This window comes from Callospermophilus lateralis, chromosome 6, assembly GCF_048772815.1.
Source record: "Callospermophilus lateralis isolate mCalLat2 chromosome 6, mCalLat2.hap1, whole genome shotgun sequence".
In the NCBI taxonomy this organism is placed as follows: domain Eukaryota; kingdom Metazoa; phylum Chordata; class Mammalia; order Rodentia; family Sciuridae; genus Callospermophilus; species Callospermophilus lateralis.
The window spans coordinates 153,489,197-153,514,451 of NC_135310.1; the positions used below are offsets into that span (position 1 = coordinate 153,489,197).

Consider the following 25,255-nt stretch of genomic DNA (forward strand, 5'->3'; position numbering starts at 1 on the left):
TATTTTCAACTAAAAAAGTATGAAGATCTATGTGCAAATAGGCAAGATCTGGAGCACCAGACAGGCAGGGTGCCTCTTTCATGCTGTCAACTCAGACCCTTCCCCCTCTACATTAAAGATACTCTGGGATTTCTAACTGACCACTGCTGAATTTTTCTTTAAAAAGTTCCTTTCCATGGCTACTGTGTACCTTCATTATGAGTTAAAACTCTTTAACAAAAAGTGCTTCATAAATTTTTATTGATGGCATTTATCCCATGGTTTAACATGTTAATTATACTGTAATAAACATGGCTTTAATATTAAACTTTTCCTTATTATCCAAAGTCACCACAGTCCATTTCAGTAAATATAAAAATATATGCTTAATACTTTGTACAATACTGGTTTTTGGTCCAAACAAAACTGGATCAGAAAAGCCAATAAATTCAACTTTAAGTATCCCCAATTTTTTTTTTAAGATTTCTAAATGGATTTAGGCAACTTTGAATAATGGGATTTACATAATAAAATCTGAGACAAGACTAAACAAACAACAAAAAAATGTCTAACACAAAATTAAAATTTCAAGTTCACAGATTTATGTTATGCCAAAAAAGTACAGAAACAAAATTATATTTACAGAAGTTTCATAATAAAATAATGAAAAAGGCAAGACAGGTGATAGAAGAATGAAAATGTAGAAATAGCATATAATTATTAAATGGACAATGAACTAGATCTAACAAGTCCTTGGCATGGACCGTTCTTTAATCAGGCTTTCTCTATCAGAAAATCTTAGTGCACAACACACCCAACTCACTCACTTCACACGTACACCAGCACAAACTCGGCATAGAGATCAGATCATTCATTTCAACGTCCTCTAATCTATACAGAATTCCTCAGATATAATTACAAGTTCAATGCGTTCCACAAACGCTTATCAGCGCACATTGCGGTGCAGACGAAGAGGGTCTATACAAAGCCATTCACCGTGCAGGCTCTATTCCTGGGGACAGCCAGACTATGCCAAAATCAGTGAATAATGTGCTGAATCATAAAATATTTTTGCTGAAGAATCAGTCACCAGTCTAGCTATTATTTTTTTTAAAAAGGGGGGGTGGGGATTGGGAAAGGTGGGAGTGGAGCTTCTGTAAAGAAAAAGAGGAGGAAAATTCCAAAATTAAAGAAGTCCTTAGGCAGATATGACTTCAGACGAGCCCAGTCTGGAGTACAATCCAGTATCTGAAAGAAGGGCACCAGCTGTCGTTAAAACTGTTGTGTGCAACACCACTGTGATCTTTATTTCTTGCGCCTAACAGCAGTCTTTATTTTGCGAGCAGGAACTGAAGTTCCAGAAGAGGAGAACATATTTTTCCCATTTGACCTGTGGGGAAAAAAACTTCATAATGTGACATGATGCTCAATAAAAAAATGTTAGAATCATAATAACTTTTTACATGACCAGCAACAGGGAAAAGAGAGCAGGAAAGACACTGTGAAGCAAATACATTTTCCACTTTATCTGACACACTACTACTACAACTAATATTTTTTTCTCAGGCTATAAATCTCCAAAATTAAAACAAGACAAATTGGTGTTGGAGAATATATTAATTTCACCCAAAGTATATTGCATCTGAACGACTTTCAGGAAGCAAAACACACGCATTCATACACTCTTGACCTTCACTTGAATAGCAAATCTCTTCTTACCCCACTGTGAAAGCTGCTGTAGGCTGGTTGAATGGAAAGCCCCCTGAGCCTGAAGGCTGGGCAGAGGCTGCAGGCGTGCTAGGATTTGCACCAAATGTGAACACTCCTGATGGGTTGTTGTTTGTGAAATTGAAATTTGTAGTGCTGCTGCCAAATTGGAAACCGGAACCTATAATAGTTGAAGCAGAAATACTTCATTAAAGGAAAAATAATAGTTTTTCTTTAGTAATGATTCTGACCTCAACATATGAAAACATGTAAAGAGTTAAGATCTCTTATGATTATATAATCTACAGAAAATTAAAATATTTTCTCTGACACCAACTGGTATCTACAACAAGTGAAACAATTTGGCCTTGACCAAGGAGAAAAGGGCAGAGTACACATCTAGTTAAAGACAATGGAACAGACAAACATTCAGGTCTATCTTCTTTGAAAAGTACATTAAAATAAGAGGAAAGGGAAATGACTAGGAACAGTGATGCTTGCTGGTAACTTCAGCAGGAGTCTGAGTGAGAAGGATTGCCAAGTTCGAGGCCAGCAAACAAACAAGGACAAGGATGACAACAAAGAAAACCATCAGAAAGAATGTGGATGGTTTTTAGAAACAAACTCTAACACCAAACCAAAGTTTAGTCTTTGGAGAGGTCTCTGGAGCAGGGGACATGACACCAAGTCAAAGGTAAGAACATGACAGGTTGCCATAATGCATATGGTGACCTCAACCCATCCTCCCTGACCCAGCTCCCAGAACACTGGCAAGCAAGAGGATCCCTATTACCCTCTAAGCAGATGACTACAAACATTTTCTCTGGGGAATTTAACAAACTAAGATGAAAAACCTAAAGATACTAACATCCAGGTGTTTATAATAATAATAATGCTAGATAAATCAGATAAACCTACAATAAAACTGAAGAGTCATACTCTTCAGCAATATGTAAAGGATTTAAGAGGTATTTATGTATCCTACACTCTTACAACTATTAGCAGACAGCCAAGGACCACCAGATATTTGGTGACAGTATTAACACCAAAACAAAAACAGAAAAAAGCAACCTGGGGAAATAAGCAGGAAAGTGAAACCTGAAGAAAAACCAGTAACTCAGTATCACTAACATCTCAAGGGATAACAGAAAACACTCTATCCATGAAACAAAATCAGAGAAATAAAAGAAACAGCCAGAAAACAAATAAAAAAAATAATTCAAAAAATAAAAAGTAATAATACTAAAGGTAAAATCTCAAAAGAAGGGACAAGAAAAGGTTAAAAAAAAAATCTCTTGAGAAAGTACAAAAGACAAAAGTCATGCTTAAAGGAACTCCTGAGGTGATGGTAAGAGAGCACAAAGCCACCACTGTAGAACAGCTGGGCTAGGAAGCCTAGTGGAAGAACAGATTCAAAAGAAAGTTTTTTCAGATGTTAATAAACAGTTAATGGCTTTAAAAATACTGAGGAAATATTTATAAAAATTCAGGAAGAGTTTAAACTTTAATTATAAGTATAAAGAAAATGTTAAAAGAGCAGGAATCACTGATGTCAGAGGCAACAAAATTTTGATTAGGAAAGAAAATCACAGCATACCACACAGCTAGCTCGGCAATATACAGTATTTGCATTATCAGAATACTGGCCCAATCATACAGTATCTCTATTGGGATAGAGAGAGATGTTACCCATGTAATAGAAAGCCAAACTGTACAATTCCACACTACAAAAAAAAAGTCCTGATTAAAATGGTTAATATGTGTCACAAAACAGGAAAAAATCTTGCAACATTTATTAACCAATAAAGTATTAATACTAGAATACATAAAGTACCATTACAAACCAATAAGCAAAAGTGAAACAATCAGAAAATGGCCAAAAATACTTCAAGAAGAATCCACAAATGACATTAAATAGAATCTAAATAGAATCCAAATGGCAATTTTTTTCATACAATGGTAAGAGAATGTGAATTGGTGCAAACCATCAACAAAAGTTTCTACAAGTATCTTCTATGTACAAGATACATAAATCTCTTAATCCTGTGACCTCACCCAAGGTTATATACTCCAGAAAAGCATGCACATGTACCCCAAGGTTCATATCTAAGAACATGCAGAGCAGCAATTTCTAATAGTTGAAAACAATTTAAACCTTCATCAACAGTAAATGGAGGGGCTGGGGTTGTGGCTCATCAATAGAGCGCTCGCCTAGCTCGCCTAGCTCACCTAGCTCACCTAGCACTTGCGAGGCCCTGGGTTTGATCCTCAGCACCACATAAAAACAAATAAAAAAAATAAAGGTATTGTGTACAACCAAAAAATAAATATTAAAAAAAAACAGTAAATGGAAACACAGTAGTATATACATACAATGCAGGAGTGATAATGTACACACTAAATGCAATCACATGAACGAACCTTACAAACCAAAGAGAGAAAAGTAAAAAAAAACAAAAGATTGCATACAGTAAGATTCTACTCATATAGATTAAAAAATCAGACAAAACTATATTTCCTAAAGATGCATTTTTTAAAGTCCAAAGAACAATGATTACCAAACACACACACACACACACAGATCATAAAAGAGCGAAGTGGAAAGGAATGTGATCAAAATGGGATCTCTAAGGGGCTTCCAGGTGGTGGTTACACAACTATTTGTTTCAGTGTTACACTGTTCATTTGTTTTATCCCCTTCTATAAATGAGATTACATTTCATAATAAGAAAAAAAAAAGTGCAATTCTGAGAAAATATGAGATTAAAATACAGCATGATCAGCCATATTTAAAAAGTCATAGAAACTTCTGTTTAAATATGCAAGTCACCCTGTGCACTGTGGCACATGCCTGTAATCTGAGTGGCTCCGGAGGCTGAGACAGGAGGATCACAAATTCCCAAGAGCAAGGTGCTAGGCTATTTGGTGAGACCGTCTCTAAATAAAATACAAATTAGAGCTTAGGGATGTGGCTCAGTGGTCCAGTGTCCCCGAGTTTAATCCCTGGTATTCAATAAATAAATAAATACGCAAGCAAGTAAGCAATCCCTAGTACCCAATCAATTAGTCAATAAGCAAGCAAGCAAGTCACATGGAAAGATTAGTATTAATTATCATCAAAGTGTCATGAGACAATACAGTAGGCCTATCCAAGGAGAGTAATAGAATCGAGGTATAACTCCCTGTAGTAAATCCAATCACAAAGAGAATCAGAAAACACAGCTCAAATTAAGACTAGAGAGCCCCCAAATTCGGAGCTGAGGAGAAATGAGATGGAATGAACCCCATATGTAATACTTTAAAAATGCTGTTACTGAAACTTGGGAATGCTGTTTACTGGTAAATATAAACAATATTCTGCCAAGTACCCTAAAGAACTGATGTACATGTGGATTCAAAGTTTGAAGGACAGCAATATTTTTAAGACACACAGACTCCAAGTATGACACAAACCACATTATTGTACAAACTTACTGGGATTAGGAGCTGCTCCAGAGCCAAATGCTGACTGACTAGGCTGTTGTCCAAACACAGGAGGCTGGCTGCTACTTGACACTGTTCCAAAAGTAGGTGGTGCTGGCTGAGACCCAGCAGAAAACAATGTTGTCGAAGATGATATAGATCCAAAGCTTGGGGGATTGGGCTGGCTGGCACCTTGACTCTGTCCAAATGTTGGGGTCTGGTTAGCACCAAATGCTGGACTGGCAGATGGTGCTGGAGGCCCAGTGCCAAATACAAAGGAGGACCCTGGAGGCCAAAGTAACATGTAAATCATCAAGACGGTCACTATGGTCAGTCCTCAAAAGATTTCATAAACCCTCAAAGTCCATCCTTCTTTTCAGATGCTTACCTTGATCAAAACAAGTTGTAAGTAATGATTGAGACTATAACTCTACTCTTATGTAGTAAAACAGAATCCACATAAACAGAGATTTCAATTAACATGAATGAAACTCCTCCACCTCATGGCCAATTTTTTTTGGTAAAGGGATACAACTAAAAAGATAAATCCCCTGGGCCTGGGGCTGGGGCTCAGTGGTTGAGCGCTCACCTAGCACATGAGAGGTGCTGGGTTTGATCCTCAGCACCACATGGAAATGAATAATAAGTAAAGATACTGTGTCCAACTATTACTTAAAAAATATAAAAAGATAATCTTCTGCCAGAAATTCAATACATGAAGAAATAATTACTTGATGCTGTATATACATGTACATATAGCATTCATGAGAACTGAATTCTAATAAAACCATCACCACTGATTACTTATAACTTGACATTTCAAAATGAAAACTCAGAAAAATTAATTAAATTCTTGCAAAAGTTAGAAAAACTGTTGCCAAGAATTAAACATACTCAACCTGAACACAAATTGTACACTATTCTATACAGTGAATGAGTACAACATCCCAGGCACAAATGACCAAAGGCACACATGCCATTGAAGAATGCTGACAGCCTGCTATATTATTTGCTAAGAACAGACATTTTGTATTCCAGCCAATCTAACTACACAATGTGTTATGTACCTGCAGTGGTTGTAGCTCCAAAGTTGAAACCAGAGGTTGCAGTACTATTACTGCTGGCTCCTGGCCCAAAGACAAATGGGGTAACCACTGTAGCTGTGCTGGATGTGGTTGCTGGTTTGCTATCCTGAGAAAACAGCAAAGACTGAGATGTACTGGATTCAGCACAGTTACCAAAAGCAGAGCTGCTCACAGGATTGCTGACCTGTCCAAACACAAAGGCAGTCACAGGTGGATTGGAGGAAGAAGTGGAACTACCAAATATGCCACCACCAGCTGAAGTGGCTGGTGTACTTGAACCAGAGGAATTATTGTTCAAGAAACTAAAAACGGGCTTTGCTGCTCCTTGATCTGTTAAGACAAAATTAAGAAAACAACATTAATACTTAAGTACAAATCATCTCAGAAGGCATTTCCTGCACTACAATCTTGGAATTCAATAGTTTTAAAAAATAGAAGCTTGTATTTATATAGATTTATTCACAGAATGATCATCTATTAATTCTAAATTTTGAAAAATATCTTTTCTTTTATAACTTATAGATATCCCCCCCCCCCCACAGGAAGGCTTTTGGCATTCAAGACTTAATCCACATCCAACTATAAATTGATACTGTGTTTGGAGAACAATCCAGATTAGCTGTACTTTTATGTGTTTGATTTTGCAATTTATGTTGAAGTATGCAGTAGAACAACTTCAATTTATCCAAAAGGATTGCTAGTTCTCCCAGCACTATTTTCCTCTTACTAACCAATTTGCAATGCTACCTTTATATATACCGTTTCCTCTGATGTTATTGTCATTAGACTGTTTTCATTATTTTAATGTCACATACAGTTTCATAGTAGGACACCCCTGTCTGTGTACCTGCCCTTCTCCCCAAAATTTCTTATGTTGTTTTCCCTTCCAAGTACATTTCAGAACTAGCATAGCTTATCAAGCTCCACAAAAGTTCCTCTAAAAATTCATGTTAAGGGATGTAGAGTAGCTACTCTCAGGAACAAGTACATCTTTAATGATTACTCAATTATTCTGCATGCTATAAATTCTGCTGATGCTATAAAATACAAAATTAGAAATGTTAGAAAACACAAATGAGACACACTATACCACTATTATTGCTGACTTAAAGGAAACCTGATGGTTTTTATCTGGTGACCCTCAATACCTAATAGAGGACTTTTTACTATTTCAATGTTTTGAGTTCCAATACTGCACACTAGTCAAGGCAGTTCACAGTGTCCTATGGGCATTAGTATGATTTATAAAAAGCGGAGCCCATGTTTGCTAACAGGAGGGTGGTTAAAAGCATTTACTATAGTCTAGGGATTGCATGACCAAATTTGATTAGATCTGCTTTGTTCCTTTTCAAAAGAGTAATTTTAGTTGTGATTTTCTTTGTAGGCTGCTTTTAAATTTCCAAGAAAATATCTAATAGAAAAAATTGCTTGCAACTATTTGATGAATTCCACATTATTTAGGTTCTTGTTTTGAGTATTTAGTAATTTATTGTTAAAAAGTGTTACTAATGGGTTTTTAAATTATACCTTGCATGTCTGAAAGACCTCTATTTTGTCTGGATAAATTCGGCTTATTACAGAATTCTAAGTCCAAAACCATTTTTATTTTGAGGGCACTGCTCTTTTGTTTTTTTAGTGTTTGATGCTGGCAAATGAGAAGTCTAATGTCACTCTGATACCTGTTTGTTTATGGCAAACAGCTTTCCTCTTTGGAAGTGTTCAGAGTTTTGGCTTTGGTGTCCTAAAACTCACTGATCTTTGTCAATTAGTATGGGCCTTTCCTTTTTTTTTTTTTTCCCCTCCTGGTACTGGGGATTGAACCCAGGGCCTTGTACATGCAAGGTAAACATTCTACCAACTGAGATATACCCTAAGCCCACCTTTCCATTTTTAAGACAGGTCTTTCTTTATATCTAGAAAAACTTCTGTCACTTACTTGACATCTCCCGGGTACTGTTCTCATCTTCTAAGAACTCCTATTTTAATGGAACTCACTGTAGATCTAGTTTATATCAATATCTATTTTTGCAATGTGTTCTGGGAAATTCCATTTCACAAATCTGATTATCACCTGTGTTCTTTCTGCTACTAAATCCATATAATGGCTTTAAGTTCAACAACCATGCTCTTTACTTTTAAAAATGCTATTTTTATTTCTTTTTCTTCAGGACTTTTGTTTCAGAATTGTCTCTGTTTTCTCAGGATTTAATTATATTTCTAGGCTGTGTTCCTTAAATGTCTGATGATAAATGTTAACTATTTGTAACTGAAGGACTTCACATTAAAATTATGCAATATTTCATAAGCTTATTTAAAATACCTACTTTTCTAGATAGTATAATGCCAATTCTGGTTATAAAAGCCCAAGTAGAAGGTCCAATTATGAGGGCGAAAGAAAAAGATTTACTATTATGAGCTTTCCATTAGAGCTGTTATTTCTTAAAATTAGACCTGCAGTTAACTTCATTAGAATCATAAGGATTTGGAGCAATTAAAACTGAAAATCCCATCTGTCCTCTATAGCTGTTACTCTACCAAGCATGTTCTATGTAACCATTCCTTGACCTACTGCATTTATGGAAATATTAAAGACCCTTGTAAAAATTTTCTAATATTTACCAACTGTAGTATTGGTTTGAGCTCCAAAAGCAAATGTAGACTTTGCTGGTTGATCAGATTCCTTCTCAGATGGTTTTGTCATACTGAAACTAAATGTTGACTTTGAAGAACTCTCATCTTTGGTTTGCTCTGAATTCCCAAAGGAAAACACTGGTTGACACTTCGGCTCTTCATTGTCAGCTTTCTTCCCAAAAACCAGAGAAGTAGAAGTGACGGGCTCTTGTTGCTTCTCTTCTGTCCTTCCCAAAACAAACATGGAGGCAGAAGGCAGAGAGGAAGGTTCCATGTTGCCAAAAGTGAACCCTCCCTTGGTTGTAGGCATTTCTTCCTTTTTAGCTTCTGTCATTTTACAAGAGAAAGGAGCCACTGAGACACTCTTGGTTTCTATGGTTCCAAAACTGAAGCTGCTCTTATTCTCAGAGGTCACCACAGTTTCAGTAGCAGCAGGGGTAGGGTTAATAATACCCGTACCAAAGCTGAAGCCTGCAGGTGAAGATTTAGGCAGTTCCTCTTTCTTTTCTTGCTGTCCAAGATTAGACACTCCAAACTGAAATGAAGCTGATGAAGCTAGGTTGCTTGAACCAGAAGAAAGTCCAAATTTAAAATTTTCATTCGTACTGTCTTTTTTAACTTCTTCAGGTTTAGAATCTGATGAAACTCCAAATTTAAAATCTCCAGTAGGTTTAGAAAATTTAAAGCCTTCACTGATGGGGTTTATAGATCCAGAGTCAGATGATACACAAGGCCCAGAAGATGATGGGATACCAAATTTGAAGGTCGTAGTCGATGGATTCAAAGATGAAGATGATGTGCCAAAGCCTTCAAAAATATAAGACGCCACAAAGACACTGAATCAATGCACTCATCCTTTCACAAAGTAAACATTAAAAGCCAAAATAACATAAAAACAACTTTGCCTACTTTGAGGACTATTACCAATGGTAAAATAAAATATGAACCAAACTGACAAATACTCAGTATAAAACTTATATCTCAATCTTCAACTATACTGATCTGTCACTTTCCATCTATGGGAATGGCAGAGATCAAAAAGGTTTGATAAAGTTTTTAGTGTGATGACACTGGGAACATCCAACACTCTATTGTAGATCAAAGTATAAACCAGCATGAGCAATTTGTCAATATTTAACAAAAACTATACCTTTTTACCCCAGAAATTCTATAGCTAGGACTTTGTTTTAAAGACAAACTAACAGGCATGCAAAATAACATGCAGTCTAGGCAACTGCTAGAATGAAAAACAAATATGTCCAAAATAATCCATAATAAATCAAGAAGGCAGAAAGAAAGTGAGGTAAACAACTTTTTCTTACAAGGTAGAGGGAAATCAGAACACATCAAATAGGAACGTGTTTGCTTAGAAAGGGTATAAAGAAATTAGAAGATTTAAAAAGGGCCACAGCTATCACCTTTGGGAGGATGAAGATTTGGAAAAATAAAAAATAGCAACAAGAGAGCAACTTTTCACTGTGAACCTTTGTCACAATTTCCTTTTAACTATGAATGGTCCTTACTTGAACATTTAAAAATTTTAGCAACAATAAACAAGAAAAATTATATGACCTGAAGCAATATTCATAAAGATATAGTATTAAACTGAGAAGATCAAAATCGGTCTCTTGCTGTTTTCCTACAGCTGAAGAATCTAAAAATACAGTGCAAGGTTCAAAGAGAACCATTAAAAGGTGCTAAGATATGCATATATTACTTACCCATGAGTAAATTAAAAAAAAAAAAATCAGTCACACTTTTTATAAGCCTTCCTCCTCAAATCTCCCCCTTTAATGATTACCCACCAACCTCACCTTTCATTAGGAGAAACTCAATTGGAAAACTACATGAGAATCTTAGGCAAGTAAGTGGCCATATACCTGCTCTCTAAACTACTAAATAATACTGACAGAAAGCTAAAAATAAAGGGGTCAAAGATAAGAACTGATTACTTCTTTCTATGGGCAGATTTAAAATATGGTGGTCACTGAACCACAGGCAGAGAATGTGGTAAAGTAAATGTGGATCAACAGCTAAAAAATGAGGTTAAATGGCACGGAAAACAGTGATCTTCCAAATCAATCAGATGCAATGGTTTTCAAAATGACAGTGGTATTTCATTAGTCAACCAATTAAATGCTGACTGTGGCCCACTAAAAGAGAACAGAAAACACCAGGGTACTTCATATATACCAGAGGGAAGTATTATTTTGTAAAAATGTTATTTCAATCATATAGACAAATATGATGTGGGTATGATGAGTCAAGATATAAAAGTTCATATCTAACTTTGATTTTTCAGTCAGAAGAGTTAGAAAGCCACCAGTCTGAAGCAAATTAGAAAATAAGAGAAAGCTAAAATAAGAGAAAGCTTGGGTTTTGTTTGTTTGAGTACTGGGGACTGAGCTCAGGGGCGTTTTACCACCAAGTTACATTCTCAGCCCTTGTATTTTCTATTTTGAGATAGGGCCTTGCTGAACTGCTCAAACTTGAGATCCTCCTGCCACAATTATGGTACTCTTTTAATTCCTCCATATTCCCACCTTGTCAACTTACTCTCTTACAGATTAAAATCTTTCTCACTTCTCCCTGACTGGTCCTTCTGATATTAAAATTTCTTTTTTCCCCCAGGTTTATCATATTTTTGACTGAAATATGTACATGATTAACAAAATACTCAAGAGTTCATTTTCTGGGTCATATGCTGGGGAACCAAAGCCCAAAGCTATAATACCTATATATAATAAGGTCGTAGGTCTGTATAAATAAGAGTGTGTTAAATAAGAGTCGGAAAACTATGAGAGTTAACATTTAAAAGCAACAACCATGTAAACGTATGATTATGTAACAATGAATACCACCATTGCAGACATCTATAATGCACCAACTTTAAAAAATGAAAAATAAAAACACTACTCTCTTTCAATAACAAGAGGTCATTACCCAGTTGCAAAGATCTCACTAATGATCTACAACTAATTTGACTTAATAATTCAGATATATGTGAACTAAAAAGATCTAAGGACAATATTCCATTTTATATGAATTTAACAGAGAATGAATAACTTTTTAAAAACTTCAGTTGTTTGTAAATACTGCACTTTAAAACAGCATTATAAAGAGGCATTCCATTACCTTACCTTTAAACTCAGTTTTCGTGCCTGGCTTTGCACTTTCACATGCAACACACTTGCTAGAGTCGGCTTTATTCTGGACTAGGCACACTTCACAGTCCCAGCTTCCCTCAGGTTTTTTGAACTTGTCCAATCCTAGGCAGCCTCCAGAAGACAGAGAGACAGACACAGTGCTGCTACTTGAAGCAGGTATTGAACTTCCTAAAAAGTAACAGGGAAACTCATGAAATTTGATCTACATTGTGTCAGCATCTTAATGATATTTTTAAGTGTTCAATGTTTATTAACTTTTCATATTAAGAAACCGAACATGCCAGAAAAAAACTCTAATGATCAGCTTGCTCTAACCTTGCTTAGTGATGAATTCCTTAACCTCAAATTTGAATTGTTGTGGTTTAAAACAAAAACAAAAACAAAAACAAGTCATGCTCACAAATTAAGAGGCTAAAAAGACGATGATGGCTAGCTGGGATCCTGAGGCAAAGGATCCCAAAAATTCAAGGTCAGTCTTAGCGATTTAGACCCTGTCTCAAAATACAAAACAAAAAAAAAAAGACTGTAGATAGGTAAGAGTCAATAAAGGGCCCCTGGGTTCAATCATTAGTATTGAAAGGTCAATTTCTTAAATAGCACAGTGTTTTTAAGACACAAGATGCAAACTATAGGCAATACCCTAACACAAAAAATACATAGCCATATACCATATTCATTGTAAGATCTCAAGGCACAAGTCTCTGTATTTGAAATGATTGTTTTTGCACAGAAAACAATCATCCACTTTACAATTCAACCCTACACTCCATTACATGCTAACCATTTAACACATTTATTAAACACCAGAATATAGTTGGGTTCTGGGAACATCAAGTTGAGTAAAATAACATTTAATTCCTAAGGTAGGGGAAAATTAAACAAACTCATGGCAGCACCATCATCAAGTGATAAATGACCTAAAACAAGTGTACAAAGGAGGAAGAAATGATGAAGAAGCATGGAAGGATTCCCAGAGATGATAATTACATCTTTTAAGCAGAACCAGCATGTTTATGGGTAAAGTGGCTTGGGAAGAAGGGCTCACCCAAGCACAAGGTATGAAGACACAGCAAGAGAGCCCGGCCATTCCTTCTACCACCACCACTTCTCTAAATGGTTGCAACTGTTGTCGATTCTCCCAGTTAACTGAATAATTTCTATATTGTATAGGCATGTTCTGTTTTGTTCTCTTGCCAATACAACTGCTCCCTGGGTTCCATTTCTGGTCCACTGTCCTGTCATCTACTCTAGTGGTCTTAAGCACCAAAATGACAGTTTCTTAATCTGTACCCTGCCTCCCACACTTCTCTTCTGAGCTGTCACTGTAATCTTAATTGGTGGTTCTGCTAATCCACTTGGTTAGTATGTCTAAATGGCTCCTTCTCTCTTAAATATTTCTCAAATTTATTTCAATCTTTCTCTGACACTTGTACTATTCTGGTAAGTTTCTCCCTCATCTGTTGTTGAAATCCATTCTCCTCAGAGGCAATTACTGTCATGCAGTTTTGTTTTTCCTCTGATTGCTCCTTTAAAAGATTAACTGTGCAAGTTTTATTCCTACCACTTCCTAAATTAGCAGTTAGTTTGGGCTGTCTTCTCTATTTATACTCCACTCACCTCTATTCCCATGACTTTGATAACTTCAAATAACAAAAGATTCCCTCACCTTATCTCCAGCTCTGAGGGTCAATGATCTATATCAGCATATCCAAGGGGCTCACATGTATTTGATGTCAACATCAGCAACTTGAAATTAACATGGCTTCCAATGTACATTATTCTATATCCCTCCCTCCTAGATTTGATTCCCTTAGTACACACAATCATTATCTATTGCATGTTATTCACAGGACTAAGAATATTACAAATTCTATTGGCATCAAATCCATTAACCAAAAACCCAGAGTGATTTATCAAAAAAATACAAATTTGAGTCATTCCTATGGTGAAAATGATCATTCGTCATTTTCTGGATAAAGTTCAAGTTCTTTTGTACCTCTATAAGACTCCTTTGTTCATGGGTAAAAGTTCACTTACTGAGGATTCAAAGTTTTATTACTCTTTTGTCAATTTAATCAATTCTGGTTTCCTCAGTGTATCAAAGACTTCAGTAAGGAGATGATGTCAGATGGGAAGAAAAAGCTATTTCGGAATGAAGACTCTGAAACCTTAGTGTCGTGGAGATATCCAGCATGAATTAGAAATATGGCTCAAGTGCTGAGGCAAAGAGTGTGGCTAGTAATGCAGCTTCACTTTACAAACACAAAAGGAGGAGCTGGGGCTGTAGCTTAGTGGCAGAGCGCTTGCCTTGCACATATGAGACACTGGGTTTGATCTTCAGGACCACATAAAATAAATAAATAAATAAAATAAAGGCAAACAAATAAAATAAAGGCATGTTGTCCATCTACAACTACAAAAAAAAACCACACACACACAACACACACACACACACGGACACATCCATAAGTAACACAATAAAAACAGGAAGTATAACTGTCAGAACATTCATGTTCTATTCATATCTACATCACTATATCTGTATCATAAAATTATATACTAGTATTACAAAACAAGCAAAGAGTCACTTCCAAATGAATTAAGATGTGAATCTTCAGTACTCAATTTTGAATAGAGAAACAGAAGAAACTCAATTAACTCCATTTTTCTAGCTGTTAGAATTTTTTGCATTAATATTTCAAAAATCTACTATCACTGCAACATTGCTGACAAACAGCATGTGACTATAGGTATCAATACTGCTCCAGCTACAGCCTTTTCATAAAGCGTCAGTGTTCACCCCTTAAAGAAACATCCCTATAAATGACAAAATTATCTTTATTTCTACTTAGAGAAAGAGAGAAAAATAACATTTTATTCTGTGAAGATTTGAGAGAGACTGCCCCATTCTGAAAGCTTTCAACATCTACATTACGCAGCATTGAAAATTATCAGGAAGGGGGCTGGGACTGTAGCTCAGTGGTAAAGTGCTTGCCTCGAATGTATGAGGCACGGGGTTCAATCCTCAGCACCACATAAAAGCACATAGAAAATGGAGGTCAGAGTATATGCTGGACACACAACCTATCCAAGCAAACATGAAGATCTAGCCCCTATCAAGTCATTTTAACCTCAAGATAGTTAAAAAAAAAAAAAAAAAAAATCAACATATAAGGAAATGCTCATCTTGAACCATTTAAAATACTGAGATTGTTCTTAGCTGTTTTTACAGAATAAATTAAAACACCCTACTAAGGTAATGAGTAAAATTATTCCATATAGCCATAAACATACCTGGTTTCTCAGAAGTGCAGGACACGCATTTGTTGTCTTCTGCATTGTTAGAAACACAGCAAACTGGACACTCCCAAGAACCCACAGGCTTTTTGAATTTATCTCCAAATCCTAAAGAACCAGATGCCACAGTGCAACTGGAAGATGACGCAGCCATGGTCCCAGCACTTTCTGAAACCACTGTCAATGTGAGCACTCGCTTCACACCAGTGCCAGGTTTCGGTGTTTCACAGGCTACACATTTCATTGCTTCCGGTTTATTTTGTACTAAACAGGTGTCACAATCCCAAGTTCCTGGTTTAAATTTGTCTCCAAAGCCTGTAGCCGACGAAGAAAGAGTTGCTTTGCCACTTTTGGTTGGTGTCCCACTTCCGGTTTGTTTGGCAGTTTCCCTTGATGGCAATTTTGCTGCTTGACAGGCTATGCACTTGTTGTCTGTAACTTTGTTCTGGAGTAGACACGTATCACACTGCCATGATGATCCACCCTTTAAATTCTCCCCAAACCCAATTCCACTCAAAGAAAATGTACTTATTGCTGGTCTTGTATAAACTACTGGGTTTGTTGTGGTAGACTGAGCAGCAAGAGGATCTACCTTTGGCGATGTGAAACCTACAATGGAGAAAAAGAACAGAGAGTTTTTAAAAACAGAAGTTTTCCATTTAAAACGTTAACTGCAACATTATTACAGAGGAAAAAAGCATCTACCTTCTTGCAAAGTTACTACAATACCAAATGGACTGCTTTTAAGGATTGTTTTTCATACATATTTATTAAGAGCATAAATAAGCAACATCTAGACAAGTTAAAATTCTACAAGATTTTTTTTTTTTTAAATAAGCATACATCACCTTCTCCCTCAAGGAATTTCTAGTATACTGATGTACACTATTGTCATCCACATTTTACAGCAGTCTGCCTTCCCAAAATATTAAACTACAGCACAGTCCTAATGTCCCCTCATGTCTGTCCCTTCATTTGGGTGTTCTCTGGGCCCTGCCAAACAACTTCAATACCTACAATTTTTAATGCTATCCAGTCATAATCCATTGTTGTGGTAACCTCAACCATCAATAAAACCAGCTAAGCTGAGCTGAGCAGGCATGATTATTTGATAAGTATCCCTCAAAGTACAACAAGGTGCTAAGGAATATTTGCAACTATATTAAACTCACAAAAGGGTTAGGGGTTGTGGCTCAGTGGTAGAGTGCATGCCTTGCACTTGTGAGGCACAGGGTTCAATCCTCAGCACCACATAAAAATAATAAATAAATAAATAAATAAAGGTTGTGTTGTCCATCTACAACTAAAAAAAATTAAAAATTAAAAAAAAAACACACAAAAGCTTTAAACTATATGTTTCAATAACAAATGATACCATAACCCAATTAGTAAGTCCTAGAAATATAAAAATGATTAAAACCCAGTTTTTTAATCCTCATTGAACAGCAGCTGATGTTACTCAAATACATGTTCACATGTGGTTCATAAACAGTAACTCAAACACAACTCAAATATATTTCTAATATAATCTCAGAATCCTTTCATAATTGTCAAGTATCTTTTTTAAAAATATTATTTTTAGTTGCAGTTGGACACAATACCTTTATTTTATTTACTTATTTTTATGTGGTGCTGACGATCAAACCCAGGACCTCGCATGTGCTAGGCAAGTACTCAAGTACTCTACCGCTGAGCCATAACCCAGCGCCAGGTGTATCTTTTTGTAAAAATGGAAGGAATATTTAGACAATTAGGGTATTTTCAAAGCAGTCATTGAATTGATTCACTCAAGCTATACTTTATTCATAAGGATGACTTTCTAATTCTTTCCTGGGGACAACTTTTAGTTTATACACAGCAACACTATCACCAAAGAAAGCATTAGAAGGGAAGACAATATAGAAGGTCCTTACAGGTTTTCTACTGGTATCAAGAAATAATCAAGCCTATAGCTACTTTAGCATAACGGCAAAATGATATCATATATTTCAGTCACTCCCAGCAGTCAACAATGTTGGTTTTTTTTTTTGTTTGTTTGTTTTTTAATATTTAGTTAGTTAGTTAGTTTTAGGTGGACACAGTACCTTTATTTTTATGTGGTGCTGAGGAACCCAGTGCCTCACGCATGCCAGGCAAGCGCGCTATCACTTGAGCCACATCCCCAGCCCAGCAATGTTGTTTTGTAATGGTTTATTTGAAACACTAGATTAGGAAAACTGACAATATTAAATTAATTTTCCTTTTCATTGTCACTCAAATAAATTTTATAAGAAGACTCTTATAAAATTTTTCCTATTTCAGCTGGACCTGGTGGAACATATCTATAATCCTAGTGACTCAGGAGGCTGAGGCAGGAGGATCACAATTTCAAGGGAAGCCTGGGCAACTTAATGAGACCGTCTCTCACAATAAAAAATAAAAAGGGTTGGGGATGTCGTTCAACGGTAAAGTATCCCTGGGTTCAATCTCTAGTACAAAATAAAATAAAATAAAATAAAATACTTGAAAAATGTTTCTATTAAAAAAGTTAAAATGGGACCAGGTTGAGAAACAAAGTGCAATCCTAAATACATGTATAGGGCAAAACAATACACCTCTCTTTCTAGGGACTGAATCCAGGGCTTCACATATGCACTCTATTTTTCAAACACATCCCAGTCCAAAAAATTATACAGTTGCTGCTTATCTACTAGTTGGCTAATAATTCTACTTTTTAGATCATAATACAGTCATTTATTACCACTGACTAATAATTTTATTATAAGCAAGCATTCTGGAATTAAAACTAACTCAATTACCGGAACCCTATAGGTAGTATGCACAACCAATGAAATAAGAAAACACAATTAAACAACCTAACCCTAAAACTTGTTGTAGAAGCCAAACTTATTACATCCTCTGTTTAAAGACTTGGGCTCATCCCATTCTATACCTGCTTTACCCTGATTTGTTCATTATACTACTGTACCCCACGATACAAACACTGTGTAGATTAAAAAAATAAAATAAACATCATCATATAAGTGACTTAGTTTTCAATCTTATTTCAAGTGAATACGATTTCCTACATATTTGTGTTAAAATTCAGCAAACTTGGCCTCATTCTATATGTACCAATCCGGGGAATAATGTGAGAAGGCAGTTCAGTTCTTTCAAAGATGTAATAGGTGTTACCATCAAGTTTACTCTTATTCAATATTGGCCATCTCAATTAATAGAAAACTCATATTCTCTTTCTATACTTGCCTCTTAAAGAGATTTCTTTTATTATATACAGAGATCTTGAATTCTAAAGTAGTATTTCTAAGACATTTCCCATGGAAGAATTAGATATCACTATATCTACATTCAAAATTCAACATCTTATCAAATTATTGGTAGTTATTTTTTTAAAGGAATCCACATTATAACACAAATAACATTAAAATGAAATCAAGGGAGTTTAAAATTCAGTTTTTTTTTTTTTTTTTTTACTATCTCAAGGGCTACTATCATCTTACCAGGGCTTTTCAGAACATCTAGAACACTTCCTTCTTTCAGGATTTTTACAGGTCTAAAAAGGCCCTCACAATCTTCATCTCGCTTCTTACAGCTTGTGCTGTTCACCACAGTGATATCTTGAGCTGTAATTTTTTTTAAATTATAAAAAATATTATGCCAAGGAAAGCAATGGATTCTTGAACTAAATGCATTTTAAAAATCTAAGCCCTTTTAGATCAATTTATAAAACTTTGATAGTCACTATAATTCAAAAATAATTAGCAAACATAATTTACCATTATAAGGAGATAAAAATACTTTCCCCTCACCACCCCACATATCACAAAAAGGCACAGAAGTATAAACCACAACTGTTAGCAAGTAAATTCATTAGAAGAAAATTAAACTGAAACACTGGGGATACAGCCACTGGGGCAAGACTTGTTCACTGCTTAAAATAATGTATTTGATTGCTCAGCAATTTAAAATAGTGATTTAAAGGGCTGGGGATGTGGCTCAAGCGGTAGCATGCTCGCCTGGCATGCGTGCGGCCCAGGTTCGATCCTCAACACCACATACAAACAAAGATGTTGTGTCTGCTGATAACTAAAAAGTAAAATATTAAAATAAATAAATAAATAAATAAAAATAAAATAGTGATTTAAAAAAAAAAAAAACTAAAACAAATTCTAAACAGAGACAGTTATTTCATGTCCAGAAATTCATGCTATGACTAAAAATATCCTTCAGTTATATTAAAAATCTGTATGATACAGTATCAATAAGGGTCTGATTACATAAATTGTCTATAACAGTGACATAATAAAATGCATATTTGCTGAATGATAATGCATGATAAAATGCATATGCTAAAAAGCATAGTTGTGGGCAAAAGCAGGTTAGAAAGTCTAGAAAATTTAGAATGTTTCTATCTAAAAATTAATGGTGGCTGCTAGTGGTAAAATGAATTCATATCCATTGTTTTTACTTTTTATAATCAAAATTAAATTGTTTTTAGTAAATTTAAGGTAAAGTTTTAGGATTACCTGAAGCGCACTCAGACAAAAAGAAGAAAATGGGAAAACTAGCTCCTGTCACAAAATAATTAATCATGACTTCCACATTTTCAATCAGCATTGCTAAATGATAAAAGTGATGAGAACCAGCCGGGCGCACGCCTATAATCCCAGCGACTCGGGAGGCCGAGGCAGGAAGATCGCAAGTTCGAGGCCAGCCTCAGCAATTTAGCGAGACCCTGCCTCAAAATAAAAAAAAACACAAGGGCTGGGGATGTAGCTCAGTGGTAGAGCACCCCTGGGTTCAATCCCCAGTATCAAAAAAAGAGGAAAAAAAAAAATGGTGAGAACCAAAGGTGTTAAAGTGACAATTCACAATTTTGTAGATGCCACTCATAAATGTACTCGTAATCACTCCTTTAAAAAAAAAACAAAAAAAACTGGGTAATTTCTCACAAAATAAAAAGCTGTTTTAATAAATTGTTACCCATTCAGTTACCACTACCAAAGCATTAGTAAAATCCGGAAAGGACTTTAATACCTTTCCTCATAACAAGTCATGAGAGGTTTACTACATAATTCAAGGTTTAATCCAAAAATTTTATGGTAAGAAGTACAATTGAAATGTCTGCCACTTTTTATTACACACAGCTGTTTGATTAAAAAAAAAAAAGGTAACAAAAAAATTTAGAATCACAAATTTAGCAGGCAAAGCTCTCTCTCCAACCTCACAATAAATTTTTTGATATTTACAAAGAATGTAATGCTTTTTCTTTTGTTACTATACCCTTTCCCTTGGCTTTATTTCTTGGGGAAAATGCCCTTGTTCAGAATTCTTATCCTAAGTAGCACAGTCCATGTGAAAAAAAAAACAACTACTACTCTAAGAAGATCCTATTTTAATTATCTAATTCCTTTTCCTCAAATGTCAATTTTTTTTTTTTTCAGTTCAGAGATTATGTATCATCACCTGCACAGGCCAGCATAACCTTTACAAATGAAAATGCTTATGAAATGCTCAGTAAACCTGGAGATGAGATCCACCACAATTATACTGTAGACAAATTTACAGTAAAACTAAATTTAATTTATAACTAACTTGCTCAGTATTTTGACTAAACACAGAGAATAAATTTGTTATGGTGACTGTCCTGCTGAAAAACCATTAATAGAAAGTATTATTAGAACGCAACAACTTCTTTTCAGAGCTAACTTCATTCAAGTGAAAGCACTTAAAAGAATTACCAAAGGTGAAAGAATTTGAAATACTATGCTAATGAATACAATTGTGTTTTTGCAAAAATATGTGAAAAAAATTTTACTTACCAGAACTACTTATACTTGGTTCTGAAGTACTAGTGGAGCCAGAAAATTCTGTTTTTGCAACAGGCACACTAAATGTAAATCCAATCTGTAAAAACAAAAAAGTCTTCTTAAGTGTCAACTCATTTCTAAACAAATAATACTTTATTATAAGTATTTACACCCACACACACACACACACAAAATTTCACCTATATAATTTCCACAATATCTAAATCTGGGATTCATAAGCCAGGAACTGTGATGTATACCTATAGTAACAGCACTAAGGAAGCTGAGGCAGGAGGATCATGTGAACCTAGGAATGAGACCAGACTGCTGACTGGGTAACACAGCAAGACCTTGTCTCAAAAAAAAAAAAGAATTTCTTAGGCCTTATTTTCCCCCTTTCAAAACATTCCAGAAAATAATGCTGCATTCCTAATGCCCAGTTTCTGAATGCAATTTTTTTAAACAAAAAGTATGAGTTGGGAGATAACTGATGGGTTTCCAGCAAGCAGCAAGGAAATTATACTTGATCTGTAACACTAGTTGGAACCAAAAAAAGAGGAGACAAAAACAGAAGGCAAAATTTACAAAATGCCAAACCTGGAACAAAATATACCTTAAATCTATGCATTGTTCTCTTTCAAAATGTTATTTAATCATGAACAAATATATGTTGCATGACCAAAAAAGCCCAGATCTTTTCTAGATTAAAAGGTCATTTATTAGGGCTTCAGTTGTGGCTCAGCATTTCCCTACATGTGTGAGGCACTGGGTTCAATTCTAAGCACTGCATATAAATAAAATGAATAAAATAAAGGTCATTCAACAACTAAAAATACATATGTATTTTTTTAAAAGGTCACTCAACAGATCTATTAAGTACATGCAGCGTAATTCAGTAATTAGGTCCTAGTCTTTATCTGGATCTAGGGCCAATAGACATAAAACATCAACTAATTGACAGTCTAGGGACAATGAGAAGTCTAAATATGAACTGTATTATAAAATCATGATAAAATTTCTTGGGTATGAGAACTATATTAAATGGAGCAAAGGAATATCCCTTTTCTTAGAGGTCACAGAGAAGGAGAATTAACTATCAAATGGTATATGCAATTGTTCACTTACCTTTTCTGTACTATGAATATTTAAGTTGGAAACAAAAAAATGTTTTTTATTACCAATGACATCATAGATTTAAGTTAATATATATATATATTAAATATTAAATATTTATTACTACTTACAGAGGATGGAGGTAGTAGTACATCTGCCTCAGTAGATTTTACAATTGGAGATGAAAATCTAAACATGGGACTTCCAGGGCTGCTCGGAGATGTCATTTGTACCTGGTTTTCCAAATTATTAAGAAATGATACAAATAAAGCTATTTAGGAAAAGAAACTATCAATAAAACACACCTTCAGAAAATTATTTCAAAAAAATTCAGTTTTTTTTTTTTTTGCTTTTAGATTTAAAAATCACAACTTCTGAAAAACACTGAGTTTCTTCTATAAAATATGGCTGCCTCTTAGAAAAGGAATATATACAATCATAGAGCTAGATAGTTGCCTACATGAGAAAAATAAACCACATGTTGAGAAAAAGTGAAAGTAAGGAACAAGGGTCGGGGCAGAAGCAAACTAAAAGGTATTAATCCTAACTGAGAAAGTAAAGACATAACATCTACTCCTACCCCCACCCCCAAGTCTCATTGGAAATATTGTTTGGAAACAAATTAATCTTTTTTCTCTAATGCACTGCATAAGAGTTAAAGAATTCCATTGTAATGTATATAAAATATATTTAAATTTTTAATATTAAGACACCATTTTATTTTTCTTTACTTACTTTGAGGTATTAATTTCCATAAAGAAATTAATCACTGCTTTAAAATAAGCATTTTAAGAAGTACATCACCTCATTTATACAATGGCTCTGTACCTTGTTTGTTAACGACTGAGAAGGACCGATGGGTGACAGAGAGGAAGTTGTGATTGCTGGAGAACTAAAATTGAAGGTAGGCAGTGAAGAACCGGTGATTGGTAGGGGTATTTTCGGTAATACTGGTACTTCCATTTCCTAAAACACAGCATGTATTATAATGTGAAGTTTGCATCTTCACAACATTCTTTTACCTCTACTCTTATTTTCAGGTAGAACTGATGAAGTTAAAATAAATTTAGATAAGATAAATTTAGAATACAAAGAAGGTGTAGCACCATATAATATTAGCCTAAGCTCTCAAGTTAAAAAACAAGATCTGAATCCCAGGTTTATGTCACCAACTGCCATATAACTCTGAGAGCCTAACTACCCTCAGCACCAATTTTTCTAATTGGCAAAAATGAGAGGAAAAAGATTCTTACTCTACACATAACAGTGGTAATAATGCAAAACAAAGTTCTATATTGTCTTTGCATTAAAACAAACAATAACTACCAAAACCCATGAAGTCTAGTAAATTGCTTTGGTTTCTAACCAATAGAGCAAAGATCATCCCAAGTTCCCAATGACCCAGATTAAGAACACAACACAGAGTCACTTGTACTAGCTGGTAGTGGAGTACTTTATATGACCAATGCTTTGGAAACATAATAATATAGGAGAAAACGTGTTTTAAAAAAAAAAAGTCAACACCAAACGTTTGGAAATGCTGAAAAGCAAGGAAAAAAGTAGGTAGGAAAGGGCACTGAGTGAGCATCCTGTTCTCTTTGAGTTAGTGACTCTGAGCAATTGAAAACTTGACAGAATACTGAAAACCTGTTAGCTGACTAATCAGAAGACAGTGTGGCAAGACCACAACAGTTAGAAATGAGGGGAGATGAAAAAATGAAAAGCCACAGAAAGGAATCCCCACGTCTGAATGCAAACCACTCAAATCTGCTAAACCTGATAACTGCACAGGCATAAAGCAGACACCAAGGAACCTCATTGGAACTAGAGTTTAAACTGCTGCCCACCAGAGGAGAAAGAGTTTTAGTTCCGGTAAGTTCACTGTCAGCTAAAACAATCTGCAAAGTTCATAGTACATAAATCAGAACTCAATTAAGTTGATCCAAAAATCAAAGCACAAATTGACACTTCCATTTTTCCCTTTTTTTTTCCCCTCCAGCTAAAATAAAACTAAGAATTTACAAATTTGTCGCCATAAAACTTGCTTTATAATTACTTAAGGCTGAACTGAAATGATACAAAATGGAAACTCAGAATGGGAAGGAAATGAAGAATATGTAGGCAAAACTAAAGCACTTTTCTTTTTTGGTTTCTTTAAAATATATATAATTATATAAAAACAAATAGAAGGCTGGGGTTGTGGCTCAGTGGCAGAGCACTTGCCTACCATGTGTGAGGCACTGGGTTCAATTCTCAGCACCACATATGAATAAAAAATAAAAGTCCATTAACAACACAAATATAAAACTAAAATTTAAAATGCCCTTTAAAAAAAAAAGAAAAGAGGGTATACTGTGGGTTTGCAGTCTGCCTAAATGTAAAATGAAATGATACATATAGCATAAAATGCCAGGGATGAATAGTAGCAAATATGAACTATATAGTTGCAAGATACTTAGATTTTATAGCAAGTGGTACAAAAGTAACATAGTCTGAAAAAAAGATACTAACAAAAAAGGTAAAGCTAAAAGATAAATTAAAATGAAATTCTAATAAATAATTGATTCACACCAATAGAGGCAGCTTTCAAAAGAAACAAACAACAACAACAACAAAAAAAAAACCCTGGGAAAATGGTAGACCTAAATCTAACCACATCAATAATTACATTAACTATAAATGAATTAAACATCCCAATTAAACATCTAAACTCAAGTATATGTCATATATTTAAAAACTTACTTTAAATATAAAAAGACTGAAAGCATATGGATAGAAAAGGATATAAACTAATTACTATGCATAAAATGTATTCTAGGGGCTGGGGATGTGACTCAAGCGGTAGCGCACTCGCCTGGCATGCGTGCGGCCCGGGTTTGATCCTCAGCACCACATACAAACAAAGATGTTGTGCCCACCGAAAATTAAAAAATAAATATTAAAAAAATTTTTTAAAAAAATGTATTCTAGTAAGAATTCAGCACTTATTATTAATGCCAGACAG

General features: G+C 35.0%; 1 protein-coding gene across 5 annotated transcripts in view; it reads right to left on the reverse strand.

Annotated features, from left to right (window-relative positions):
- Positions 1–211: 211 nt before the first annotated feature.
- Nup153 (nucleoporin 153) overlaps positions 212–25,255 on the reverse strand; it is a 61,962-nt gene continuing 36,918 nt past the window's right edge. For 3 of the 5 annotated variants that reach the window (XM_076859242.1, XM_076859241.1, XM_076859244.1), the window contains exons 12-22: positions 23,080–23,217; positions 22,383–22,484; positions 21,151–21,235; positions 18,829–18,951; positions 15,326–15,937; positions 12,005–12,199; positions 8,853–9,671; positions 6,216–6,563; positions 5,161–5,433; positions 1,699–1,867; positions 212–1,369 (exon numbers count right to left, since the gene is read on the reverse strand). In XM_076859242.1, the coding sequence (XP_076715357.1) occupies positions 1,285–1,369; positions 1,699–1,867; positions 5,161–5,433; positions 6,216–6,563; positions 8,853–9,671; positions 12,005–12,199; positions 15,326–15,937; positions 18,829–18,951; positions 21,151–21,235; positions 22,383–22,484; positions 23,080–23,217 (2,949 nt within the window). In that variant the 3' untranslated portion in view covers positions 212–1,284. The remainder of the gene's footprint in view (positions 1,370–1,698; positions 1,868–5,160; positions 5,434–6,215; positions 6,564–8,852; positions 9,672–12,004; positions 12,200–15,325; positions 15,938–18,828; positions 18,952–21,150; positions 21,236–22,382; positions 22,485–23,079; positions 23,218–25,255) is intronic. The other 2 variants (XM_076859243.1, XM_076859245.1) reach the window with 2 other exon arrangements.